The sequence below is a fragment of the Ammospiza nelsoni genome, chromosome 16 (assembly GCF_027579445.1).
Source record: "Ammospiza nelsoni isolate bAmmNel1 chromosome 16, bAmmNel1.pri, whole genome shotgun sequence".
NCBI classification, from domain to species: domain Eukaryota; kingdom Metazoa; phylum Chordata; class Aves; order Passeriformes; family Passerellidae; genus Ammospiza; species Ammospiza nelsoni.
The window spans coordinates 9,201,351-9,223,212 of NC_080648.1; the positions used below are offsets into that span (position 1 = coordinate 9,201,351).

At 40.6% G+C, this 21,862-nt stretch overlaps 1 protein-coding gene across 2 annotated transcripts in view; it reads right to left on the minus strand.

The window, feature by feature from the left end:
* The window catches only part of FSTL4 (follistatin like 4), a 209,308-nt gene that overhangs the window by 20,611 nt on the left and 166,835 nt on the right, over positions 1–21,862 (minus strand). For both annotated transcript variants that reach the window (XM_059483511.1, XM_059483510.1), the window contains exons 7-9: positions 18,200–18,366; positions 7,045–7,165; positions 470–631 (exon numbers count right to left, since the gene is read on the minus strand). In XM_059483511.1, coding sequence (XP_059339494.1) covers positions 470–631; positions 7,045–7,165; positions 18,200–18,366 — 450 coding nt within the window. The remainder of the gene's footprint in view (positions 1–469; positions 632–7,044; positions 7,166–18,199; positions 18,367–21,862) is intronic.

Here is a 21,862-nt window from a genome sequence, read left to right on the forward strand (position 1 = left end):
GAAAATTGCAAATTAATGTTTTTGCCATTTGCTATATCTGTTGCATCCTCATTTGAACAGTGACCTAGAGGAGTTAAAAGCCCAATTCCTTCAGCAGGGCTGAGTGGGAGAATGACTCTCAGCTGACTTGCATCCAGTCTGGGCTTAGATGTGAACAAATAATTTAACGAATTTCTCTTCAAATAATTTAATGCATTTCTTTTCTCCTGTGCTGTACACAAGAAGCAAGGCAGCGAAGAAACAGGCAGGCTGTCTTTGAACAGAATGCAATTACCACTTACATCAATCAATAGTGTATTTCCCAGGAAATTCACAGGAGAAAGAGATAAAAAGAAAGAACAGGGGTTTTATAACACGATTTCCAACAACTGTGGCTTAGCAAAGTACAAGAACTTCTGGTTTAAAGTGCAAAATAATCCTCCTTAATCCCTGCCAACAATACTTTAATTAATCAGAATTCTGTTCTTACCGAGGAGCGATAGCTGTTTGGATAGTTTTGGCATGATATCAATGCCGTTCTTCAGCCAGGTAATGCGGGGATTAGGGATCCCTTCGGCGTGACATTTGAGGCTGGCTGAAACACCCGGCTCCTGCGCCTGCGTCTCGGGGTACACGCGGATCACCGGAGGCACTGCGGGGGCAAGGAATGGGGAACTGAGGAACTGGGGACTTGAGACTGGGGAACTGGGGACTTGAGGAATGGGGAAATTGGAGACTTGAGGAATTGGGGAATTGGGGACTTGAGGAATTGGGGAATTTGGGACTTGAGGAATCAGGGAGTTGAGACTGGGGAATTGGGGACTTGAGGAACTGGGGACTTGAGACTGGGGAACCGGGGACTTGAGGAATTGGGAAATTGGAGACTTGAGGAATTGGGGAATTGGGGACTTGAGGAATCAGGGAGTTGAGACTGGGAAATTGGGGACTTGAGGAACTGGGGACTTGAGACTGGGGAACTGGGGACTTGAGGAATTGGGGACTTGCGGAATTGGGGAACTGGGGATTTGAGGAACTGGGGACTTGAGGAAATGAGGACTTGAGGAATTGGAGACTTGAGACTGCGCCGGGGCTGCAGAGCCACTGCTGTCCTGCAATGCCACGAGCGGCTCTGAGCTGAGAACCACAGAGATGAACTCAGTCTGGCTGTCAGTGCAAGCTACAAGAATGATTTTTCTACAGCTTGACTTTGGGGGCAGAAAATAGAAAATAACACTTTTCCAAGCACTGGCATGTGACAGAAGCTGAGGATGCCCCATCCCTGGAAGCGTTCAAGGCCAGACTGGATGGGGCTTGGAGCAACCTGGTCTAGGGGAAGGTGTCCCTGCCCATGGCAGGGGGTTGCATTGAGATGACTGAGATGGTGTCTAAGATCCCTTCAATCCCAAACCAGTCCGTGATCCTATGATTCTATAACAGAAAAGAGTAAACTAATATACTGATGTCAGGGAGGAACCTTGTGATCCAATTCTGCATTTAGACTTTCACTGAGTGACTAACTTAACTCAACAGCTGGATTAAAACCTAACGTGGGTACTCACATATTTAAAAATTAAAGTATAAACTTCAGATCTTCACTGAATCTAGGAGGGAATTTGAGTTCTTGCTTATGAAAATAACTTAATCTTCAGTATTTAACTATCCATCAGGAAGTGGACTGTGTATTCACTACCTCTTATTCTGAACAAATAAAGTGTTTATCAATTACTTCCTTTCACTGAGAGGTTTTTAAAACATGACTTACCTTGTTCACAAAGGCACTCCTGAGCTATTTAATATACTCCACTGGCAGAACTACTAATTATATTACAATTTCAGAGATGTTCATTGATTTTCAATCATCTTTCCTTCACTGCTCAAACCAACAAGGTTTAATACCACCCATTAACTATTTCTTAACAATTTACTGACTTGCTTTAAAAAAAAATAAATTGCAATATTGCAGCATCAGTGAAAGATACCAGTGAGACTCTTCCATCTTGAGGAAAAATAAAAGGAAATGTGAGGATGTCTCACACTGTGGCTGATGGTATCTCTGTTTCACAATGAAGCAGTCAACTTTTCTATCAGATTGGGAGATTTTGGTGCTGCTGAAAGCTTTACAGTTTTGTAAAATCATGGCCAGAGTCCAATGTGGATCTGGCCAGCCTGGATGGGATGCTACTAGTAACATTTTTAAAATGAAATGATTGAGTAAGTGAGGTCCATTGAAGGCCAACATGATTTATTTAGACTCACAGCTGAAGGACAGTGTGCCTCCTACAAATGCAGAGGAAAAAGATTTACAATACTCAAGGTCTCATTCTTAAATCCTGAAATCAACTGACTTGGCTGAGATCTCACATGGCCAAAGGCACCAGAGCAATTTCACTCCAAGCCAAGTGACTTCTCACCCACCAGCTCTCAGAGGCAGAGCCCATCCCAGTCATCACCTATTTAATCTCTCAAAACCACTGTGGGTTGGTTTTTCCTTAATATTGTTTGCTTTAGGCTTTCCTGCTCATCTGGGCAGCTGTGTCAGCACTTCCCAGGCTGGCCACAGAATCAGGGCACTGCAAACAGACTCATATTTCATCTCACATTTTTGCCTCACACCTTGATAGCCTGCACATGAATAATCCACCAAATTTACCTGGAGGGCTTCAAACACAACAGATTTATACTGCCAAAGGTAGCTCACAGGTCCTACACACTGAATCAATGCTCTGCATGAAAATTAACTAAAATTATAGCAAGGTATCTTTTCAAGAGTGATTAATAAGGAAACTGTTTGTTTTCACCTACAAAGAGTATGTGCTTCACCTCCATTTCTGCTCTCTTTTCCTTTTCCTTCTATTTTTAAACTTTTTATTTCTTCTCCCTTGTCTTACATAATTCACTGCACAGGTAAATTATTTCATGCAAATGCCTTGTGATAACAGCAAACTGCAGAATATATTTTTATTGTCCTTGCTACAAATTAATACATTCCAAGTAAGCACATTAAACTTGCAAAGATTTCAGTTCCAGACTTCGGGATATATGGATTACCTTTTGCTTTTTCCCTTGGTGAATATATATCATTGCTAACCATTACTGTGTCTGCAGCCAAGGGCAATATAAAAATGCCATTATCTTAAGCAAAGTAGGAAGAAAGAGGCATTGAAACAAGCATGAGATTGGGTAGATTGCCTACCACTGCATACTGAGCAGCACCTCACTGGTGAGCAGATCAATTCATTACTGCAAAACAGCTCAGGTGATAAAGCACACGATGAGCACAGATGGTGCCACCAAGGCCCAAAGACATCCATTGCTGCTGTAGGAGCTCTATACTCCAGGGTGCAGCAATAATTAACAGATTAATCATTTACTTGAGATGTTTTACATTTATGATTTGAAAGGAGCTTGCAGCATTTTGTTTTCTTCTGAAAAGCCACATTAATGAAACATCCATGTTTGTAACATCTCCCTTACTGGAAAATTTGTCCTATTGGACCCTTATAATTGGGCTGAGGATCAAATGACTTTTTTTAAACTATTTTCAAGGAATACAATATTCTGATTTATGCTGATGATTTCCTGAGTGCAAGGACCAAGGAAAATGATGCCCTACACCCAGCAAATCTCCTATACTCAGTAAATCTTTTGATTTACCAACAGACTTACCAATTTTCATAGTTGATTACTATTTTATGAGATTCTTTATCCTCAGGACCTCTTTTTTCCTTTTGAAAGTGCTAAATTGCTTCCTCCCAACAGTTAGTGTATACTGCACACATTTCCCAAGCAATATCCATACATGGGAGAGAACAAAACTTTCCTGCTGTTCTTGGCTCCTCCTGATCAAAGATACCAGAATGTAAGATGAACTTTTCAGTCTTAAACTGTTTAAACATCGCCTTTCAGCACAATTTCTTTTCCTCCAAAGATGTTAAGGGCAAGCTGCATAAATACACTGACTTAAATTTTACCAGTAACTTTGAATCCTAAGATTGATGAGCTCAACCAAACCTCTCCCATCAAACAGGCTGAATTTCACATGTCCAGATGTGAGCCAGCAGCTTGGGGCATTCACCTGGTGACCTTCACATTTTCTGTCAAAGAGGATTCTCATCTCTGCTTGTCAAAATAAGCATCTGGATCTACCCATATTATTTGGGATATCCTGAACCATCTGACACAAAGGAAACACTGCACAGCATTTAGCAACTGAGTAGTGGTAGAGCTCCAAATCTCAGAAACATTTAATGTCAAAATTGGGCTGCAAACTTTCTATTTAAGCTTGTATTTCCTTATTGTCTATATTACCTAATCAATGTAAGAATCTAGCCTAATGTTCCAAAAAGAGGCAAAGGAAAAAATAAGCTAAAGAGCATCTAATATGTTGGATAAAAGCAGAGGAAGTGAGCACATGTAACTGAGATCAGATTCTTTTGTGAGCTCACTGCTGTGTCTCAGAGGGAACAGTAAGACAGGGCCCAGGTGGTCTGGAAAAGGACCAAAGGATGCTGGAAGAATTGCTGCAGCTTTGAAAAAACTGGATTAACTGAAAAACATTCTAAAAGTTAGAACCTGCCTGTAGAGACACAGCGGGCTTGGGAAGGGTGGCAGATAAACCCTTCTAGTTCTAGTTGGATCTTCTTTCTCTATTCTCTCCCAAAAGACAATGGGAGATGTGAAAAGAAAAAATCTGATAATTTTCACAAAATAAAAAGCCCCCAAGTTTTTGATGTTGAAAGCAGATCAGTGCCTCCCTAGAGGAGACAGGCGAGCAGATACACCCAAGTTCTGGCTGATTTGCTTCTGTCACATTCTCTTACCATTCTAGTCCAACACAAGAAAGCAACAAAAACCCTTCCATGCTGAAGATGGAGTTTTTAGTTTGATACAGACAGACAGAGACAAGCCCCAGTGCTGAACAGAGCGCATCAACTACACTTAGATTCTCAGCATCTTCACTCAGTTCAGCTTGGCTCAGTTTCTTCCCTCTACTCCTGTCAAGAGAAATTCCTCAATTTGTCCTTTAAGTTACTAAAACTGAGGTTTCTTTCCCTGTGAAAGGCTCTGCCTTGGGAACCCTCCAATGCATTTGAAGGCAAGAAATGTTCTCCTGCCATCAGGGCTGTCACCCCTGCATCAGCTGCTGGAGGAAACTGTGACACAGGCAGAATAGGAGGGAATAGACTGATGTGGCAGCCACATCAAGAATTGAAAAACCCCAGCTTTGCAAAGCCTAATGGCTCACAAGGGAATATCAGATGCTGTGAGACAAAGATTTCTAGACCCTGCAGTGTTTGCTAGCAAGCCTGAGTTGATACCAGAATGCAAGGCTTTTTATTCTGTATTTAGTGACTATATAGCATACTAAAAAGCCCACACAGATAGTGTTTTTTGTATAACATCATTATTCTTTTGGTAAGAAAGCCCCCATGCAGCTATGGTATGAAACTTCCACTTAAAAAGAAAATGTGATCTTTCAATAACAAGTTAAATCTAAGTGGCAAGCGTGAGTATGGAACAGATCACCCCCTCCCCACACTCCATCCAGCTCTCCTCTCATTCTGGTTTAAGTTTCAAAGCCTTTGGGCCTTCTATTCTCAGTGCTGATAAAGTCTACATTGTTGTCTGCCAACTAAACTCCATTCAGGCCTCATAATACATCACATAATAGACATGGGATTAAGTTGTTAGCTGGCTTTTCTTTCAACTGCCATTCATCAAACAAATAGCACTTTGAGGAAGGAAACCTATTTTCTCAGCTGCACCAAACACGACTCGGTTATCCACATTGCTGAGATATACAGTTTACTTTCCCCAAAAGATGGCAAATTATTATGTAGAGACATTAAGTCAGCTTTCATTCACATCAACCAGACACTTTGTGCTCTCCTCCAGATACTTGTGTGGTGGGGGGAGCACTTACACACGTCCAGAAGACCTGAGCTGAAGTCAAAATAAAACCTCAAAACAAAACCACCACGGCTCCTCTTAAGATGCACAAATATCCCTCTTTACTGTTTCTCCTCTCACTGCTGACCTCTGTGTCACCTCTGTGACCTGCCCTACCAGCTGAAAGCTCTCCTTTGTGCAGGTCAACACATAGCCAGAGAAAGGAATAAATACTATTTTTCCTTATAATATATATACCCTGTAATAAAGTTACTGAATTTTCCTTAAAAAATAAATGCTTTCATACCAGAGTACATCCCAGAGTGTACATCCCATTTCATACCAGAATGTACCCACAGTTAGTAATGGGTGCCCCTGTCCCCTGTTCTGTAGACACTGCTGGGCATTATCAGCACATGTGAAAAAGGGCTGAAAGCTGGAAAATGCTGTTGCTGCTGGGGAGGTGGATACTCTGTGGGCTGGTCCCTTGATGAAATGCTGGCTTAATCTAATGTAATTTTAAACTAAATCCAACTGAGTGAGTTTGAGGTCAGGAGGTAGATAGTGAGCACCTGAATATCAGTTCCACCAGGCACAAATGTAGTCCAGGGAATGGAGGTGCATGAGAATGCTGGAATTGTGTGATTCTCTCACCTGTAAAATTATTTGCTCTCATTTTGCGATCCAGTGAGCCAGTGTAAACAGCCCTCAGCAAACCAAGCTCAGTACAACCAGGTAATAACCTGGATATACAGTTGGAGGTTAGCTGCTTTTGGAAACACTGCTGTATTTATTTAAATATCCTGGGCTATTTCATGCAACAGAAACGATTTTCTGGAAAAAGAAATTATTGAGGCAACATTTCTGTTGACAAAAGTAGTAATTACTTTAAGAGATGCTTGGAAAGGCTGCTCTTAACTCTATGGAAATATCACTGACAGCTTGTTTAACAATGAAAATCCCTCCTGAAGCCCAGGTAATTATACACATCCCCCCTTGATACTTTTATTTTTGACTGCCTGTGCGACAGTGCGACTGAGCAAACCCCAAGCTGCATCTGCTCTCGTGCACAGATAATTTGGGCTGTGGCTTTCCACATCTCTGTGTGAATGAGGTTAACACACAACTTTTCTCAGGGAATGTTTTCATGGAATGTCACATATGCCATTTACTAACCATTCACCTGAAGGATGTGGGTCTGATACAGCTCCTCATAGCCGTAGGCATGACAGGTGTAATTGCCCATGTGAATTGTTGTTACCTTGGTGATGTAGAGGGAATCATCTTCTCCAAAATCCTGAATGAAACAAAAGACAGGAAAGGTGCCTTATTATTTAGTAACAACATTTTAAGCACTACATGAATGGATACTACCTGCACAGAGGTTTTGATAGCAATGCAGCCTGGGGACACAGCTTGAATTTTGAACAGTAGGCTATAAAGTTCATAAATCAACACACAGGGAGAAAATGAGCAGCGATTTAAGAGTAAGGTAAAGTGACTCATCTGAGAATATGAACTTCTGTGCTTTGTTGCTAACAAGGTGCTTTTTGCACATAAAAAAGATGGCCATTTCCAGCTGTTTAATTTATGGGAGAATTTAATATCTACCTGTTAACCTCAGATGCATAAAATGCTAACATTTGGGTGGGTTAAGGTTTCCTTTATCTGTGCTGGTTCTTAGAAAATGCACTGCAGCCTTGAGACCTGATGAAAAAGAATTGAAGCTCTTTGTTACTCATGTCAGACAATATCCTAGGCAGGAGACAAGGAAGAAGACAAAAAGCCTTTTCTCAAACATACCTGTTTAGTTCTGTAACTGCTTAACAAGTATATTTCTTCTTCCCCTTCATCTTTCTAGACATGCACTTGCATTGTTTCAATTTTTGATTACAGATGGGAAGGATCTGAATTATTAGACACATTTTTGCCACTTGATTATGCTGTACAAGCACCCTGCTAAGGAATTTATTTCAATTCATTATTTATTTGTTAATTTCAATGTTTATTTACTGAATTCCAGCTAAGAGAACCACAGCACTGATGGCTAAATGAAGCAGCTTCTCTTGTTACTCCACCAACCTTCAGACTCTGCAGCTTCAGTGTGTTTGTGTTTCTAAGCAAACTGAGGAGGATACATTTTGAAACAGCTCATGAGCTGAAAGAAAGATTTTTCTGTAATCATCCTCACGTGTGAAATACGTCAAATTGAACTCTTTGAGTAATTTAACTACAATATTATGGGAAAATTCAGCTTTGAGTCAGGGTGGCACAAACCCAGTACAAGAGGGTGAATGCTGGAGAGTGGTTCTGCTTATGAAAACACAAGGATTTGTTTTCAAAGCTCCAAAGTGCAGCTGGAAGCAGCCTGCAGCCCAGGGTGTGCAGGGAAGCCCTTCCAGGAGGTCCTGCCTGCTGCCACCCCCGTGTCTGGGACATGCAGCAGTGAGGAGGTGACAGCTCACTGCCTCCTCTGCATGGCAGAACCCACCAGGGGGGACAGACTAAACAGGAACATCACTTTGATCTGCTGGCTTGGACTCAAGAACTTGGGTGCTGATTTCTTTGAGCTGGAGGAAGGGAATCCACACACACACAAGTTCTGATGCTGCTCCTTCCCTGCTCACCCGTGGCAGCTCCAGCTCTGTGAGGAACCATCCACATCCCCCTGCTGCTGCCAAGCCCTGCCCAGGACCCAGAGATCACAGGCTGGACCTGTTTGGTCAGCACATGGGCTGATTTCTAAACCCAAACCTTCTGGGGCTCCTTACATCTCACATTTGCTGCTGGGTCAGGATGCGTGTGCTTTGCAGTTTGAACCTTCCTTTCCGGACACCACACTGAACATTTTTGAAGGAAGCTGTGATTCTGCAGCAGACGTGCAATGCCAGCTGGCACCCTTCAAGAGAAGCACAAAACAGTCCATCTCCTGCAGCATGGATTGATCTGGCACTACTTCTGTCAGCTCAGGAACCTTCTCTAAAATCCTCTGTCTGGCATTAAGAAGCACATTCATGCCTCACCTCTCAGTGGCAGGTCAGCACTGGCAGAGGGAAGAGAATTTAGAGAGCTTGCCTAGTTTTTAGACATGTTTTAAGGCAGGTTGAAAGTGAGCACTGAGAAATAAGGAGTTTACTGGCAGGACACAACCCTTCCCAAGGCACACACCTTCACCTGAGAGGGCACAGACACACCCACAAGAATAACCTGGTTCTGCTGGCTGTGCTGCTCCCATGGGCAAATGTGTGAACAATTATAAAGAACCAGAGTAAATCCATAGGTTATCTGAAATGCATTATCTATAATCAAAAGCATCTAAGATATTATTGTCACCTTGGTCTCAGGCATCTATGCTATGGGATAAGCTGGTTAAGTTCTCCAATACATTCTTACAAATATCTACTCAAAAATCCCCATTTCAAGCATTTGCCTGTTTTTTGGTCAATTAGATTTTTCCTGATGGAAAGCAAAGATGCATGAGTAACTGCTAATGGAAAATACACCAACCCTGTACAAATGATACTTGCATGAGATACATGAAATTCTTGCACTGGAGGGGACTTAATAACAGTTTTTGTAAGTTAAAAGAAACTAAAATTAAGTTTTGATTACGAAAAGCAGGATGGCTACTTTAATAGAATAATTTAGTCCAAGGAATTGTGGAAAAACAGGATAATATAATCTTCTCTATTTAACTATGCTACTTCCTTTAAAATATCACAGAAAAATATTCTGAATGCTTGGTTTGTGCTCTGTAATTGTCTTTTTAAGGATGATTTGTTTATTTCCAGTGCGTACTGGAATTATAATATTATATTGTAATTATATATAATTATATTATATATTATAATCACATTATGCATACATAATACATGCATTAATATAAGCAAAAAACCCTTGCACAATTAAATAGGCGCAACAATATTGTATTATTAACTTCCTTTCCAAAAGTGTTTTTCCTGAAAAGCAGGGCTTATACTGGTAAAAGCACAGTTTGTGACTTTTAAAATCTATTTACTGACTTGTGGTGTTTAAAGAAAGTTATCAAAGATGATTTAGGTCAGTACCATATCACCATGTCAGGCATAGAAGGGAAACCCTGTATTAGAACCTGCACTCAAAGAAAATTCATATATAACTTCACAATTGTTAAGAACTGAAAGTGTTTAGGAGTGGGAAGGAGAAAGTGATGGTGGCATTAAATGTTTAACACTGAACTTTTTGTTGCTGCAAAAGCAGACTGAATTCTGTAACAAATTAATGACTTTCTGTGTGTTTATTGCAGCTCACGGTTTTCTCCCCGTGTTTCCCTGTGGATATAGTTAGCACATCAGGATGGCACTGGTTCATTTTATATCTATGGATGCATTCTTATGCACAAGCACTTTCTTTGTGTATTTCATAAGGGTGTATTTGGAAGTGCTGTAAAAACCCAAGCCCTGGAGCATTAAGAAATGATGAGTCTTTGATTCCTTAATAGCCTCTAACTCCACATTGTGCAGCCAGGAGTGCTGTGCTGCAGTTGGAAGCTGTGGGGTGTGTTTGGGATGTGTCCCACGTCCCCCTCCATGCTGCAGTGCCCCTGGGAGCTCTAGGAGCTGCTCACAGCCCCTGGCCTGTGTAACGGGGTGTGAGTGAGCACTGACAGCTGCTGAGCTGCTGCTCTGTGTGCCTGGCATCTGGATGGGGTGGGCAGAGGGAATGGGAATAATTCACCATGGGAAAAAGCAGAGGAAATCACTTCACATGTTTTGACTCGGTTCAGATGGCTTTTGCTTGTTAAGCCAGTTCTCCAAGTCACCACAAGCCTGAAAGCAGACAGAGCAGAACAAAAACATCTATAAAACTGATGCAACATAATTCTTCTCTCCCCAAATCTATCCCAGCTTTAAACAGTATTATGAGGCTATCAGGGAGGCTCAGCAATTGCTGCACACCCCCGGGAGCTGTTACTGCCCTACCTGACCCCAGTAATGCCCCAGAGTGAAATTGAAAAGACATTTAAATGTATAATCCCATGAAGAAGAACAGGTAATCAGTAGAAAGGCAAAACCAGCAAGCTCTGAGATATACTTTGGTTTTCCTCATTTACCTGGAAGGTGAATTATCATGGAATCATGGAAAGGTTTTTGTTGGAAGGGACCTGTAAGCTCATATGGTCCAACCCCCCCTGCCACCTTTCACCAGACCAGGTTGCTCCAAGCCCTGTCCAACCGGGCCTTGAACCCTTCCTGGGATGGGGTGTCTCTGGAAGGGATGCTCAGGGATGGGGCATCTCACCCTTTTCTTGTGAAGAGGAAAAAAAGAGAAATGATGAAACTGGAGGGAGTACCCATCTAACCCCACAGAATCATAAGCCCTAAATCAAAGCAGCCAGATAAGGGCAGGGTGTTCATCACCTCCACCTTATGAAATCCATTATAAAGTAATTTTTTGAATAAATATAATTCAGAAAGCTATGCCTATAATTTCTCAAAACTGATGAAGTCAACTAGTGGCAACTGATAAATTGACTTCTCTAGGAGTTTGTATCACCTTTTTTCTCCCTTTTTCAAATAAAAAGTTCTCTGTTCTTCATGAGCTCTTTTCATGTCTTGCATTTACCCTTCAACCAAATGTTTGATTAAATGACCTCAGAATATGTTTTATCTTTTCAAGATGTAAAAAAATGCATCACCCTGCATTTTACATTGACAACAGCTTGGTAATCTATAAAATATAAAAAAAAAAAAAGTTGTTCCAAAAAAATAACAAAGCAGAAAATGGATATATACCTTTTTTTTTTGGTACAGTATTTCCTTTCCTTTCCATCACTACTGATTACCCAAGGCATTGGTCTTTCCAAACACAAGATTTTTCATATTTATTTATCCCATTCCCATTCTAATGCATTCCCTGGTCATGCACTCTGCTGCAGTTCAGGGACACCGTGCTCAGAGATGTGTAAAACATTGCATATTACTTGTAAATCTTGTTCACATTCTGTCTCAAGTGAATTCCAGCCTGTGATAGTAACAGCACAAATCTCCTGCTCTGACACCCAGGAAGGAGCTGGCAGGGAGGAGCCACATTAACCCTGGATGATGAGCAGGCTGTGATGCCGCAGGGTGCAGGGCACTGCCACCCACCTTCTGCCTCTTTCAGATTCTCATGAAGATTTCTAATATGCCTTAGGGTTAGTCCAACATTGTAAACCCTTTAAATTTTTGTCAAACTTTCCTGGTTTTCAGGAAATTTGAGGAGGAATGAGCACAGACCCTTATTTTTTAGGGTAACTTCCAGTTGCTTGAGGAAAAAACCAGAGTGACTTCAAACCATAAACAGGAAGAAGAAACAGGAAAGTCAATCCCACTGCCATGAAGGCAGAGATTCCCCACGTCCCCAGCTCTCAGGGAGGGCACACTGGCACCAGTATGGCACCCCCCAGTATGGCATTATGAGTTACACTCTCCCTTGCTCAAGCCCTTTACACCCACACAGAGATTTAAATCCATCCAAGTTAGATACTGAATGTTCCCAATAAATACTGGGCAGGAGGGAAGCACCAAGGACAGTCAATACCCTCTCACCATGATGGTTTAAAATATTCATAGCAGAAATAATGGCAGAGGGAATGAAGTTCCCTGAGTGGTTCCTTTCTCAGGAGATTTGCTTTCCTAATACTATTATTACTCTTACAACTAATAATAATTCACTTCGTTTTTAACCCCTTCCATTCCAGCCCAAGGAAGCTGGAGACCTCAACGTGGTTTCAGTGCCTACTGACAAAACCAGTCCTACCAAAGCGGTTTACTGGTGTCACCAGTTTCCCACCAGAACCCCAGAATGGTTTGGGTTGGAAGGGACCTTAAAGCTCATCTTGCCCAACCCCTGCCATGGGCAGGGACACCTTCCACTAGACCAGGCTGCTCTAAGCCCCATCCAACCTGGCCCTGAACACTTCCAGATGAAGAAAAACACCATCCTGATCTCAGAATCACCAGCAAAGCAACCAGTATTAACTAGTTCACACTAAAAAAGCTTGCCTGATCCTCAGTGTCCTAGAAATCTCTCTCTGATAATGTTTACAGGATTTTAAAACAAAATGTACCCAAGCATTTAATGAGATTATTATTATGCAAAATCTACAACAATGGCTATCACTTTGGAAATGATTTCTCCTTACTAATGAAATGCCTCTGATCTTTTTTACAATAGATTTATGAGTGATTCATATAAAAATGATAAAAACTAAATTAATCCTGGGTCCTTAAATAACTTTCTTTGATGTTTTTAATAATTCATTTCTAGAGACAAGCTGAAAACTTATGCTTCATTAATATTATTTGTTCTTGGTTTTACACATCACTTTAGTCATTTACATGGAGAGAAATTCAGCCTTAAGCAAATGCTAGAATACTGTTGCAAACATAGCCTGATGGGGCATTAATTTATCTTTTCTTGTTTTTCTGCTCAAAAAATTCAACACAACATGCTGCTGAATCAAAAATTTTTTGCCTTGAAAATATGGACATGAATTTCTTAGATAGTTGTGTAATTATAATATAACAAAAAATGGGTATATTTTACATCCTGAGAAACTCAGAGAAAACATTACAAGGAAAATGAATAGCAGGTACATTCCTCTAAAAATGCAAGTGGATATAATTTCTGTAATTTTCATTATGACAAAATGTGAGACTATATATTTAGAATATATGGTCAGTAGTAATTTTGCACTTAACCTCTATTTTAGAGCCTGTAAATACATTAAGAAGCCATAAGCAATTTTGTAAACTTTGATTTGAAAGAGAAAAAATTTGGTTGTAAATATCCAACTTTGTGTAACTTGCTCCCATCACTGCATCGCTGCAGTATCTAGGATGGCCCAGGGTTTGATTTTAATGGCCCTAATTCCATTAGAAGGGAATTAATGGGGTTATTCACACATGAGCTTTTTATTATTTAACAGTGAATCTGCATTAAAAGCATCAACATGAATACATTGTCTTCATACAGACTATTTTAATGAGAAAACTAATCCCAGTGACTTGCACCTTAAAGGCTGGCTGTTTGCTTTGGGTTTCAAATATTATACCTGGAAAAGGGACATTTTCATAAGCATGCATGAAATGTGTCTCAAGACAGGTGGGCACAGCTCCTGTAAGGGCCATGGGATGCACATGGAGGTGATTTCCCAGGGCATGGGGAAATCCAGCAGTCAGGGCTGTGGTCTGGAGCTCTGGGCTTGTCCCTGGGTGGGATGTTTGGTGACAGCAGGGCTGTGCCATCCTACCTGACATCAGCAGAAATGCACAACTCTGTATTTACACAATTTATATTGTGTAAATATAAATATATAAAATTCTATTTTTGAACTAATGACTCAATGCCAGTGTGAGTTAAAGTGTACAGATTAAACTGAAATGAGTAATTAAAGACACTAATGAGTTTAGGCTATAGCTACCTGCACTACACTTGTAATTCACCAAATTCTTATCTACCTCTTCACCATATTTGTTTTCTTATGGTAATCTTCTCTTTCACCATGCTTCTGAAGGAGCAACTTTTATTTATAAATTATATCAATTTACACATTTTTCTCTGGAGATAATGCCAAATCATGTGAAACAATACCCTATAAATACTATATGCATTTGACTCCATGAGGAGTTTATTTTATTTTCAAATTGAGGAATGCTTTCATAATCACATACTTGAGAAAACATATCACTCGTTCCTAGGAGGCAAAAGTATATTATTTTGAATGATGACACATTTTAACCACTTCACTTTTGTAGTCAGAAATCAATTTATAGCTATAACAAATTTATCAGTTTCAGCTACATTATAGTTATTTTCTGCATGAGAAAAGTTGATGTGACTTTATTAAAGTGGAACTGCAAAGGGACTTCTAATGGATAAATAATATGGATGGGTAATTTATGGAGAAATAATATTTTTATGCTAAAAGCAATCTTAAATGTTTGCAAGAGAAAGTGTTTAATTACATGTACCATTAGGATGGCTCTTTTGCAATAGCTATGTGACAACTCATTAACAGAGCTCCCATAGACAGGACATGACAAATTGTTACTAGTTGCTTATGAAAGCTTCTGATTAAGAGAGCAATGAAAAATAATAAATATTTTGCTGCCAATCAAGATATCACATAAAAGTGATTTAACTAATGCAGTTAAACAACAAGGCTTTATAGTTATGTTCAATCTTTCAGTTCTGTGCAAATTTAGGCTTATCTAGGTTTTTGTTGACTATCTCAGTCCCTCCCAGTATTACCCTGGAACACAGGTCACCTTCTCATATCACATTTGTCATGAATCTGGAAAGAATAAAGCAACAAAGGACACCTCAGCAAAGCCTTTCCTCTGCTGCTCTCACACCTGGTTGGCAGGATTCTGTTTTTTCAGACTTGAGCTTCTAATTTCATTTGATTTCTTGAATTAGCATTTAGAAGAGAAAGAGTTTAATTGAAATATAATACCAGGACTTTTCCAAGTGTGTGACTATCCTGTAGGTCTGTATGTGATTAGCAATGTGCCAAGAGCAGGGAGGATTTTCTTGAAGTTAAAAAGGTACAATTAATCTCCTGTTGCACTTCCAATTAGCCAAATTGCCAACCTTATTGTGAAAAGCAGAAATGCAATTGAGTTTCTGCTTGAGGCGTACTAAAGGAAAACTGGAGTAATTTAATTAACTACCTTCAAGTACATTAAGAAGCACACTGCCTTTACTTTCTGCTGTCAGGGCCTTTAAATAGATTATTGTTTAATGTGAGTTTGTGTACCCACGCAAGGCTGAAGCTTTGAACTGTCTGCTGCCACCCCCTGACCTGAGCTGTTTGGTGTTTAGGAAAAGACCAAGATGAATGGAGGGATGGAGCACCTCTGCTAGAAGGGAAGGCTGAGAGAATTGGGATTCTTCAGCCTGGAAAATAGAAGGATTAAGAGTGACATAATTGCATCCTTCCAGTACCTGAAGGGAACCTACAAGAAAGGTGGAGAGGGACTTTTAAACAAGGGCATGTAGTGACAGGAGAATGGGGAATGGATTAAAAGAGAGTAGGATTAAATTAGATATTAGGAAAAAATCCTCCCTGTCAGGGTGGTGAGGCACTGACACATGTTTCCCATAAAAGCTGCAGATGCCCCATTCCTGGAAGTGTCCAAGGCCAGGCTGGATGAAGATTTTGGAGCCTGGTCTAGAGAAAGGTGTCCCTGCCCATGGCAAGGGGGGTTGGAATGAGATGAGCTTTAAAGTCCCGTCTAACCCAAGTCAGTCTGTGGTTCTATGATAAATAAAAGGCTGCATTCAGCAGCTGAAGGACCATCCCTGCTGCCACCAAGTGCTTCAGACATGCAGGTGCCCATCCTCAGTAGCCAGAAAGTAGACATGCCTGAGCTCAAACATCCTACATAACACCCACCGGGAAAGAGGAAAAATAAAAAATGGCCAAATTGTGCCTCCTCAAGCAGTCAGACCAGAATACAGACAGCAGTGTATATACAGAACATAAAATATTTACAGAGTGTAATTAAAGATGAAAAAGTTGTGGAGGTGTTCATTAGACTAGAGAAGTTGATGTTCACTAGTAGCAGGTGTTATATGACAAGGTGATAGAGGTCATAAACTGGTATGTGACACATTAAAATTGAGGCACAAATCTTGTTTTTTCTCCTTGTAACAATCTCAGAATGGTCTACTGGTATAGTTTCTCAGTGATATACTAGTCGAAACAGATCAAAAAGTGATTTTTTTGCTGTAACACACTCCATGGGAGTGTTGAATCATTCAGGAAACAGTCAGGCTCATGTGCAAGGACATAACTCTGCCTCTTAACATAGAATCAACAATGAGAAATAGAATTACTTATAAGCAAACCAGAAATCCACTTGGGCCAGTGCTAAATTATGTGAGGAACTGGCATTTCAGTATTCAACATTCTGTTTAAAACAGTAGGAGTTGCAAATGAACCCTCAGAGCCAAGTACAATCAGTCCTTCAATAATGTGTTTCTACTCAGGTTTTTGGAATGCCATTTTGTGTCCAGTTCACACAGGAACTTTAATTCTTTAAGATGTCATCATAACCAAAATTTCCTAAATGTAAACTAAATACATGAAATTTTCATTATTTTGGCCAACAAATCCTAAGACCACTCTTTAGCCTTCAGAGGTTCTTCTGCATTTGCATGTCAAGCTCAAAGCAGTGACAAGAAATACAAAAAATTTTAAAAAGATAATACTTGCTGTGATGAAAATAAAAAGATGTTCAGATGGTTTTAATTACTAAGTTTGTGCACACAGTAATTGCCTATACATGGTGCACATGATTTTCCTGCTAAGGAAGAGTCAACAAATAAAGCTCTGAGATTCTGTGTGCATTTCTGTCCCATGTGCTGTAATTTTCACATTTTACTGCAGAAGAATAAACCAAAGATTTTTCCCATTTCAGCAATCCCGGATTCACAACAATTTAGGGAGCTATAGTATTGACTGCAACAACTCTGAACTGAGTGGTTATCAAATTAACAAGAACTGAAAAAAAATACAAATCAACTCTTGCTGCAGTGTAATTAAAATAAAATCTGATTTACCATATACTGTAATGAAAAGAGAAATGAAATACAGACCATATTTTTGTACACTACTTTCCACTCTCTCTGTAATTAAATGTTATTAAATAAATGAGTAAGTTTATACCATCATTCAGGTATTGTCTTTACTACCAACTATGACTCAGAGATCAGACCAGCACTGTGAATTAAAAGAGATTCATCTTCCTTCCTGTGAGGGCATCGCCACACCCTGCTGAATAATCTCATTTTTAAACTGCTTGTCAGAAATAACAGCCAAGGAATGAGAGAGGAGAATTGACTCAAAGGCAAGAGAAACAGGAGGATCTGAGATAAAAATGGATTATATGGTTTAAAGAGAGGAGAGATCCATAGGCACCACACAAATGTTTTGTTTCATTTTCTTGATGAACCTGTTTCATTGTACTGGGAAAGACATCCCTGAGGAGTGAGGGGTCTGTAGAGCTGTTTTCCCCTGAGTTTTGAGGTCTCTGGAGCACAGGTCCAGAACAAGGAAAGAAGCACCAATGAAAGATAGAAGCATAATTTTATGTAACTTATTCCAAGTACTCCTGCTCTCCCCTGCACATACACTGCTTTGCTTTTATTCCTGAGACATATTCACATAAATCCTAAATATTGCACCAGCTTCCGCTTTCCGTAACAATAAGATAAAAGCTGCACCCTTACAACCACCACGTGCTAAAGGAGGCCATACTCAAGGTGTGACAGACAGTGACAGGAGAGGCTCAGGACGTACGTTGATGTCCTCCAGGTCGAGGAAGTTGAGCACGACGCCGTTGCGCTTCCAGACGATGGGCGGGCGCAGCGCCCCGCGGATGCCGCACGTCAGCACGGCGCTGAGGCCGACGGTGATGGTGGTCACGGTGACCCGCTGCTCCTCGGGCAGGCTCAGCTGGACCACCTCTGCAAAAGGCAAGAGAACAGGCACAACATCAAACACCACACAGGGAAGCTGCTCCTCCCCTCCCCTCTCTGACTTCCGTTCTCATCCTGAGAATAGCTTTGGAGGGTTTTGGCAAGGAGATGGGGTACTCATGATATATGAAAGAAACCCCATCAACAATAAAACCAAGTAAGGGACAAATTGAATCTGTCTCAATCAAACTCCCTGCACCCCTTTCCTGAATCATCTTAGCTCCTATGTTCTACAAAAAAAAACCCATCAACAGTAAAGCCAAGTCAGAGACAAATTGAATCTGTCTCAATCAAACTCCCTGCACCCCTTTCCTGAATCATCTCAGCTGTAGCATGAGGGCACTACGATGGTCAGCTGGCCAGCCTGGCTGCTGTACTTTATACTTAGTAGTTTATACTTAATAGTTTAAAGCAGTCAGGAACAGAAGGACAAACAAAGGCTCTCCAGCTTGAGTCCATCTGGGCTCGTTTCTCTACACCACTCCTCTCTACAACACTTTTCACTCCACTACCTCTCTTTGGTAGGAAAGCCTCTCAAAAGCTCTCCTACCAAAAATGGTACCTCAAAAGGTACCATTCTTGTACTTTTAAAAGGTACAAGAATGAGTCATATTTGTTCCTTAAGGAAGAATTAAGGTCAGACAGCTGCCACTGAAATATAGATAAACCCAGTTTCAAACTGCCCAAACACTGGAAGTTACCAACCTTGAAAACTTGTTTACCAAACACAGCCACATATGGCACCTGAGATACAGATGTCTTAAAATATAAAAGCTTTCTAATATTTTATTTAAATAAAAACCCCAGTTATTTTGACTTATGTGTGCCACACAAAAGAAACTCCTGCCAGCTCTCTGAAACCACACTATGTCACATAGTTTCCTTCTGGCCACTGACATGAGATGTTGCTGCACCTTTTACCATGTGTGGTCACACAGAAAGGTCAGACCTGATACCAGAACTAGCCTGGGTGCAGATTGCCTTTATGTAGCATTTTGGCAGCAGTGACAGTGACTGGGCAGTCAGGCCACATTGTCCAAGCTCCCCTAGCCACAGCTTTGTAATTCACACAATGGCTTTTGCTTCCTCTCATTCCCAAGCTCTGCAATAAGTAAACTGTATTGCATGTAAATTATGAAGACTGGTCTTTCAAGGTAGTGGCCCATTGAGAGAGCAGGGAATGTTCACAGCTGGTGTTACTTTGCTTCAGCCACCTCCAAAACCTGGGCTGGGGAATGAAACAACCTGTCCCAGCACCAAGGGTGCTCCTTCCTCATCTCCACTGGCAACAACAGCAGGAAAACATAAGAGAATGATGCTGCCTCACCCAAGGCCATGTGCTGTGGAAAAAAACAAACCCTTCAAGCAGTGGTGACACTGTAAAATGACATACAGGGGTCAGGTTACTCCCTCCCATTAACTGGTAAAGTTACTCTTCATCCCATCCACTTACCTCACAACTCTGTCATTACATCCCACACAAGATCTGAATGTCACTTGCATGGAATAAAAATGAAAAAAACCCCAGTATCGACATTTGCAAGCACAATTTTCCACCTTTTCACATATTATCTAATTGAAAAATTGCTTTAACACCTCTTGAGTAGCAAACCTCTTAAATCTGTCACTAAAATATTCAGTGTATTTCAGCATCCTTGGGCAGCCTGGACAGACTCAGTGCTCTTGTACAGCAACTGATTGTGAAGAACTAGTAAAAACCTGCTTGTGAAAACATACTCCAACAGCTCAGCACCTCTTCTCTTCTGCTTCTTCCACCTAAGTGAGAAGCTAACGTGCCAAAAGTGTTCACCACTGTGGATCTGAGGCTGACTTTGGGCTGCAGGGTGCATACAGCATTGGTGTGTCTGCCAGCAGTGAGCACTTCTCCCACTTAAAATTCCCAGTGCTATTTCAGGAAGAGTACAAGCTGCTCCAAATAAAAGGTAACTACAGTTTGATAGATGGTTGATCAAAATTAAGAATGTTTGACTAATGTAGTAGTGGTGCTACTATTTGTGTTATGGTGGCTCCCACGGGCATTACATGAGAAGACTGACACAGTCTGACCATCAAACCTTAAAAAGCAAAAGGGGAGATGAAGGAATATTGGGAAGACAACATTTAAGATCACCGAGCAGGTTAACTACTAAGCTGGAAAGACATAACATGTGAGTAAATCACACTGCCTTTGGGTACCATGGGCAGGGACATCTTTCACTCGACCAGGCTGCTCCAAGCCCCATCCAATCTGGCTTGAACACTTCCAGGGATGGAGAGTTCATCCCACCACCCTCACCCAGCTGCCTGAGGCATGGAAACAGCACATAGGGGCTAATAATGTAGTTATTTTCTACATAATGAAGAGCTTCTTTTAATGAATAAAATATTTGGAGTGCACTTGACAGGATAAAGAACTGATAATTACAATAATTTGTAGCATGCAGTAGGGCTAATGAGGACATCTCCTCTTGAGGAGGAATGAAATAGAGGGCCATTCATTTACAAGAGAATTGTTTTTTCATCTCACTGCTGTTTTCCTTAATTCCCTCTGCTGTTTTTCATGGTGCCTTGAGTTCCCTGGCACATGCTGGGCTTCCATAAGCTCCTTCTTCAGCAATGGATTTTCAGTGCTCTCTTGCAGTGGAATTTAAGGCTTCCTGCCCATCTTACAAACAATTGCTAAAGAGGCTTTGGCTTTTGCTTTTTAGAAGCACAGTAATGAAAAATACATTAAGGTTTAATTAAGAAGACACCTTGCACAGCTGCCATTCTTGGATGAACCATAAGAGCCCAAGAGATGAGTTTTTTTATGTTAAAGCATGTAATTAGCACAGACCACTTTAACAATACAAACACACTCCTTTTTAGAGTATTTCTATGGAGTATATTTGACAGCATCTTATTACTAGTACATTTGAGGGACTCTAATTAACATCTAAAAGCCTTTCTACTAATACAGAATTATTTTGTGTCGTTTTAGTTATTGCTTTTTTGTTTTCAATAGAAAAATATTTCCTTACACAAGCAGGTAAATTGGGGAGGAAACAGGGTTCCCTAAGATGATGCAAGGGCTGAGCTTTTTAAAACTCTTTTAAAAGACTCAATATTAGGTTATAGAGCTTAGACACTGCTGCTGTTGGTTTATGTGCAAAAATTATTCAAGTCACCATAATGATTTTGTGTAGAGCTTCTAGATTAAGTATTGAACACTGTTCATTTTATTCTTAAAAACCTTTAGGAGATAAAAGGATTTTTACCATGGGTATAAAACTGAAGAGAACAAATAGGCAATATTCAAAGGGTGCTCATTTGCAGAATAAAACAAGCTGGAATTGAATTTGGTCCTAAAATCAAGCAATGTTATGTTCAAGTTATGTTTATTTGGAAATCCTGAAGGACGAGGCATCCAAACCATTTTTCTACATTCCACAGGTTCAACCAGTATCAGTCCTAGCTGACCACAGTTACCAAGCTGTGTCAAACT